The 7,275-nt window shown below is 46.1% G+C and overlaps 1 protein-coding gene across 1 annotated transcript; it reads right to left on the minus strand.

Moving 5' to 3' along the window:
* Window positions 1-563: 563 nt before the first annotated feature.
* LOC119315654 (putative FBD-associated F-box protein At5g50270) lies at window positions 564-2,419 on the minus strand. Its single transcript, XM_037590192.1, has 4 exons — window positions 1,845-2,419; window positions 1,530-1,692; window positions 1,306-1,440; window positions 564-1,202 (listed from the first exon to the last, which is right to left on the minus strand). The coding sequence occupies exons 1-4, from the start codon at window positions 2,417-2,419 to the stop codon at window positions 852-854; spliced, it is 1,224 nt and encodes a 407-aa protein (XP_037446089.1). The 3' UTR covers window positions 564-851.
* Window positions 2,420-7,275: the final 4,856 nt, after the last annotated feature.

The following is a 7,275-nucleotide window of genomic DNA, read 5'->3' on the forward strand; positions in this document are numbered from 1 at the left end:
ATACGACACTGTTAATAAAATTATTTGCCAATTTGTACAAGGATGAAATCAATTTCATTTCACTAAATTCAACGTTTAGTAACATATCAACTACTTCCTCCGTTCCAAAATATGTGTCGTATTTTTAGTTCAAATTTGAACATTATTATATCATCCAGTCCCCCAGGCTAGCTATTTAAGGATCATTAGCCAAACTTCAGTCTGCACCTAGCCAGAACCTTACAGAACCGTTTCCTTCCTGAATTTTGCTTGGGTACACTTCATCCATTCCAAAATAATTGATGTTTTCTTACAGAAACGTCTCCTCTACATTTTTCGTTTTTCTGCTAGTGACCAAACAGCATTTTCAAACATCAAGTATTTTGGACGTCAATTAAATTGGAACAGAGGTAGTAGCTTGAAAAGCATAGGGGCTCTTAACCTACAGGCTGACATTTCCTAAGCATCGAACACTGTCTCACACGTACGTGAAAAATCAAATCAGAAAATAAACTTCTGATAGTTCTGCATAAAACTGAAAAGCGTATGAAGTTTCCAATACAGGCATGTGTTTCTAGACCACATTAGGCAGAACAAAGCCACAAATTCACAAGGTAATAGGGGTTACCAGCTCCCTCCTGGTTACAAACCATTTTAACTTCTACATATTGCACTATTATTTGAATCCGAAAACATCTTTTGCAGTTTTAACAGGGGTAACTTCATAAGTACCGGAATTACAGAGGAACTTTAAACTAGAATTGAGCACACTCATCTAGAAGACAATGTAATCTCCACGCATCAACTTCATCTACAGAATGAGCACAAGACACTAAGACGGTGCAATCTTCAGGAATCAACCCTGTCTACAGCTATCCGAAGGGGTCGGCCACGGACAAATCATGGATATGTGCATCATACTCAGTACGACGATGGTTGCTCCTGAATTCAAACTGAGCATCCCGAGAAGCTCTGTTTTCCACTTTTAGCAGTGTGTGATGATAAGCCACCGATAGAGTGTTGCACTCGCCATATACTTCAAATTCAACTTTTTTGAGGGCTTTTGCATGCAAAACAAAGAACCTCGCAAAGCTAACCTGTTTCTCATAGCCTATGAATGCCTTAAACACCACTTTTTTTAGACGGGTCTGAAGGCATTCGATTGGATATAAAGGGTCATATTGAGGATGATTTTTCTTATCCTTCTCATTGTGTTTTTGAAACTGCAAAATGGAAATAGCATGCATATGTTAAAGCTGTTGCAAACTAGACTAGATAATTCGTCAACCAAATCAAACATTCAAAGCAAGCAAAATGAGTACTCACAATGATGTAGAGCTTTTCCAGATAGGGAAACCACCTGAGGATGTTAAGAACTGCGTCCAATTCAAGGCCAGAAGACCTGAGACAAAAAACCTTCACGGTGCGCATCCAGTTTGCCGAGATAACTGGGCTTATTCCCTGAAGAAAAACACACAATGAACATAAACAAAAAATTCTCAGCATATAGGAACGACAAATGAAATATTAGAGGATGATGTTGCTGCTACCTGGGGGACGAGCTTGGAGACTACAGGTAACAAAGGGCCCAATATCTCTAGTTTAGGCGCCCTAATTACCCGGATAGTAACACAATCATCATCGTAGCAACTAAAAGGTAATAGTATATCCTTACAAGGCAAGGAGCATCCTCGATCACCAGCTCTAATTTTTCTTTAGAGGAATTGCGGACACCGATGCTTCTAAGAGTCTGCGAGCTAACATGAAGGCATCCCTCGCCACGAACTTCGGACATGTAAAAACTCTCCAAGGCATGGCATCCAGAGAGCAGTCTATGGAAGACCTCCCCTGAGATGGTAACATACACCAAGGAGAGTTGCTTGAGGAGGGGAAAGTTCATGGAAGGCAAGACCTCATCAGGGAAATCACAATAGCTGAACTTGGCAACGAGGAGGGTGGATGCAGAGCGGAATAAGGATGGTGGCAGCGGGTTTCTCGGCTCAGAACGTTGATGAGGGCATAGGTAGCTGATATCGAGATCTTGGAGTCTGGCAAGGGCTTGGGAGTGGAACCAACTATCCAACTGGGTGTATAGGTCACCTTCCAGGAGGCACTGGAAGGAGAATCGACGGGCGGTGACAAGGTGTTGGGAAATTATCTTGGAGGCAGCGGCGGGGGTGACGGCGGTGGAGGAGACGGGGTAGCCACGGGGTGGGTTGCGGACCTCGAGATTGAGGTGTGTGGAGCGCCAGAGCTGGCGCCATCGGGGGGAGAGGACCGGCGTGCGGCCGCCATCCTTGATGGGGAGGAGGGAGATGATGGTGCTGAGGATGGCATCTGGGAGCCTGCTGATGAAATCACTACCGATCTCATCGCAGGTTGTAATTCCATGGGGTTGTGGCTGGTCGGGCCACCAGAGCCTAAGTGTCAAGTCCACCATGGCCGCCGGCTAGTGAGACAGGCGGTTTTTCCATAGTACTCCACCCACCATTCGCCACTCGCATTCTCCCTCTAACACCGACGCACTTGAGTGGCCGGGGAATGGAGTGGTGAGATCAGCAGGCGGGATGGAGAGCTATTTGTTGGCAACCGACCCTGTCCAAATTGGCAATCCATACCTACTTTCCTCATTTGCCTATGGCCACCAGCTGTCATGCTTATCGACAACGCAATCCTATCTGGTAGGTTGTGGAACTATGGATGCGTCTGTCGCTCTTTATATTTTTCCTTCTGCAACCCCGAAATACAGTTCTTTTTTACAATTCTTGTGGCACAATTTTTTTTCCAAACTTAGAAAGTTTATTTTACTTAAACCAAAAATACATCTATAGATAACCATTGCAATAGAGTCCAACCACAAGCCTGGTGAATCCGAGTATGCCATTTTTGCCCGTCCATTACCTTGTTTGACAGTTGGCAAAAGTTGTTTTCATAAGACCTACAATCAAAGAAAAATGGAGTCACTAAGAATCACCCCTAGAGCATTGCCTCGACAAGGCCCATGCAATAGGACTCCATGGTCATTCTGTCCACACATGCTTAATGTGCCAACAACAGGATGTTTCTTAGTGCACACGCTCTTCTGTCGTGACATCGGACATGTGGTCCAATTTCTCATTCTTCCCCGCAATAAAGCCTCCGTTTGATCACGGAGGACCGCCCTCTAGTACAGTTCAGTCCATCTGCATACAAGGTTGCATCAGTGTTCAGTTTAGCTGGCCCTTCTTACGGCTTATACGGTTATACCATCCTATCTTCTTAGTAGTCTTATCAGACAGTTCTTGCCGGGAAGACATATCTTTAGGGGCTTATTGTCTTACACGAAACTCTACATGAAATCCATTCGAAGAAACTAGATGGGGTGATCTTCAAAGCGGATTTTGAGAAAGCGTACAATAAGGTCAAATGGCCCTTCCTCTAGCAGGCTATGCGCATGACGGGGTTCAATGAAGCCTAGAGGAAACGGGTGGATTCCTTCATCCAAAAAGGTAGCATGGGGATTAAGGTGAATGATGACATGGGTCATTATTTTCAGGCTCATAAGGGCCTAAGACAAGGGGATCCAATGTCTCCTACTCTATTCAACATAGTGGCAGATATGTTGGCAGTTCTTATCGGTAGGGACAAGGAGAACGACCAAGTAGGAGGACTCGTTCCTCACCTTGTCGATGGGGGGGGGGGTCTCCTTGTTACAATACACTGATGACACTATTATATTCATGGAACATGATCTCGCAAAGGCTAGAAATATGAAACTAGTGTTGGGGAACACAATATTTCAAAAAAATTACCTACGATCACGCAAGATCTATCTAGGAGGTGCATAGCAACGAGAGGGTAGAGTGTGTCTACGTACCCTCGTAGACCGAAAGCGGAAGCGTTTAGTAACGCGGTTGATGTAGTCGAACGTCTTCGTGATCCAATCGATCCAAGTACCGAACACACGGCACCTCCGCGATCAGCACACGTTTAGCTCGATGATATCCCTCCGAACTCTTGATCTAGTTGAGGCCGAGGTAGAATTCCGTCAGCACGACGGCGTGACGACGGTGATGATGAAGTTACCGACGTAGGGCTTTGCCTAAGCACTACAACGATATGACCGAGGTGTGTAACTATGGATGGGGACACCGCACATGGCTAAAAGATCAACTTGTGTGTCTATGGGGTGCCTCCTGGTGATGGTGTCCTGTACTAGGGGGTACTCACCACGTCGTCTCCCAATTAGTTGGATTGGACCGAGGACCCCATGGTCGTATGATCATGGGCCAGTTCGGACAGCCGATGTATACACGAGGAAGATTCCACAAGACTTGGTGATCAAGACAAGGACTCCTCTCCACCAGCGTATTCGACTAGGAGTCTTGTTATCCTAGGCCTCTGGTACATTATATAAGCCGAGGCCAGGCTAGTCTGTAGATTATTATGACATTACTCATCATGCCTGTAGGGTTTAGACCACAACATACGATCTCGAGGTAGATCAACTCTTGTAACTCCTATACTCATCAAAGTCAATGAAGCGGGAAGTAGGGTATTACCTCCATCAAGAGGGCCCGAACCTGGGTAAACATCGTGTCCCCTGTCTCCTGTTACCATCGATCCTTAGGCGCACAGTTCGGGACCCCCTACCCGAGATCTGCCGGTTTTGACACCGACAATGGTGCTTTCATTGAGAGTTCCGCTGTGTGATCGGCAAAGGATAAATGGCCTGCCCGCAGATCAACTGCGACGCCGGCATCTTCGTCGCCGGCTCGACTGGTCACCTTGGCTCGACTGAGGACCGCGCTCCATCTCTGATTGTCATGCTCGGACGGGGGCCTTCATCAACATCAACTCTGATCTCTATCAAGATCATGGAGGAATCATCCATGGAGCTCGGGGGCTCAACGTCAACATTGCCCTCGGGCGACTGTGCTATTTTTCCAAACAGCGAACTTGTATCCGCTCCCACCACTTTCTCGAGCATCGCATTGACGATTCCTTTGGTGGAATTGTGCGGAATTGAGTCTACAACAACCATGCAAAATTTCGTCGAGTTCCGATGGAGGAATTTCCGGCAATCTACGATATACCGGAGCCCTGTCAAATCTGAACGGGAATCTGGACGAGTTTAGGGCGTGGTCTCTAGCACCTAGCTCGGATGTCCTTTGGAAGATCCAACCATTGATCGGCTGCAGAATTCCTATATCTACCACCCCTCCAAATTTCAGCTCAATCCGACCGTCCAAACCCCAGGAACCTTCCAATTAATGCATCACTTTTCAGATCTATTTTCTGCGCGAATATGGATCCGACCAGAATTCATGTTTCTTTATGAACGTGATATTGAACAACCTTTTTAAAGAAATTTTCTTCTATATATGGTATTATGCATTGTTTTTAACACGTGCCCATAAAATTTTAAGCCTTCTTTGAGGCACTCTTCACCATCGCGCTGGTGTCACACCAGTCCGGTAACATTGCTCCACGTCTGCCAACCTGCGCTAGACAGATCGTCGCTTCATCGAGCCGAGCCTAACCTTATCGGATTATCAGCTCGGCAAGCCGAACAAGAGTTCGGCATCGCGAAGGATAAATCATCATCAACACCATCGCACCACGGATTGCACGGGTCAGGCGCGCCGACATCGCCGCTCAGTCACTTCATCAATCCGGCATTGACCGCGTCACAAGTTATGACCAGCGTCAGCATGGCTGCACTGTTGCTTTTTCAAGCCGATGTCCATCACGCCGAACTGCTTCAACACCTCGGCTGACATGACAGCTGCAACGTCTCCTTACTGACCCGCTCCGTCATCTCGGCTAGACCGGGAACTTTGCTATTTCTTCATCAACATACTCCAGTGACTTCGGCGTCACCAGCCGACCAGCTTCGTCACGTTAGCTGGACCGGGGGCTTTGCCTCGGCGAGCCCACCTTTGCCAGCATCTCCATGTCGACGCTTTATCGCCCATCAGGCAATGGGTGTGCGGATCGAGTCCCAATTTTGGGAGTAACCTTTCTTCAGATTGCTACGACACGTAAACCAGGTGCTATTAATCCTAGTATTTTTTCTTGCTTGGGTTTATTTCTCCCAAGGAATTATTACTCTGATTTGTTTCATCATCTGTACATAGGTCTATCAAATGGTGGCCGCATTAACAACGGTCGCGTGGTGGTTTGGTCAGTTTCCGTATACAGTTCGGCGAGTGCCGCATCCGGAAGTCAGACCGGCCTGCGAATTCAGGCTTGGCCACGCCTTCACCGCGTCACGCCGACGCCCTGCATCGACATGACTTCGGCGCCATGCCACATCCCTTTCAATAAATTATTTTTGTGAAAAGCAATTATCCTTTTTGTACCGCACTATTTTATGTGTGTAGGTGATCGATTTCGACTGCGTCACGCGGTCACTTTGGCAAGCCGACGTCGTCGTCCCAATCGGCTCGCATGATCACTGCTACCTCTTGGGCACTGCGTTGGTTTTCCCCGAAGAGGAAGGGATGATGCAGTAAAGTAGCGTAAGTATTTCCCTCAGTTTTTGAGAATCAAGGTATCAATCCAGTAGGAGGCTACGCGCGAGTCCCTCGCACCTGCACAAAACAAATAAATCCTCGCAACCAACGTGATAAGGGGTTGTCAATCCCTACACGGCCACTTACAAGAGTGAGATCTGATAGATATGATAAGATAATATTTTTTGGTATTTTTATGATAAAGATGCAAAGTAAAATAAAAGCAAAGTAAAAAAGCAAAGGAAATAACTAAGTATTGGAAGATTAATATGATGAAGATAGACCCGAGGGCCATAGGTTTCACTAGTGGCTTCTCTCAAGGGCATAGGTATTTTACGGTGGGTGAACGAATTACTGTTGAGCAATTGACAGAATTGAGCATAGTTATGAGAATATCTAGGTATGATCATGTATATAGGCATCACGTCTGAGACAAGTAGACCAACTCCTGCCTGCATCTACTACTATTACTGCACTCATCGACCGCTATCCAGCATGCATCTAGAGTATTAAGTTAATGAAAATAGAGTAACGCTTTAAGCAAGATGACATGATGTAGAGGGATAAACTCATGCAATATGATGAAAACCCCATCTTGTTATCCTCGATGGCAACAATACAATATGTGCCTTGCTGCCCCTACTATCACCGGGAAAGGACACCGCAAGATTGAACCCAAAGCTAAGCACTTCTCCCATTGCAAGAAAGATTAATCTAGTAGGCCAAACCAAACTGATAATTCGAAGAGACTTGCAAAGATATCCAATCATACATAAAAGAATTTAGAGAAGATTCAAAT

This window comes from Triticum dicoccoides, chromosome 6A, assembly GCF_002162155.2.
Source record: "Triticum dicoccoides isolate Atlit2015 ecotype Zavitan chromosome 6A, WEW_v2.0, whole genome shotgun sequence".
In the NCBI taxonomy this organism is placed as follows: domain Eukaryota; kingdom Viridiplantae; phylum Streptophyta; class Magnoliopsida; order Poales; family Poaceae; genus Triticum; species Triticum dicoccoides.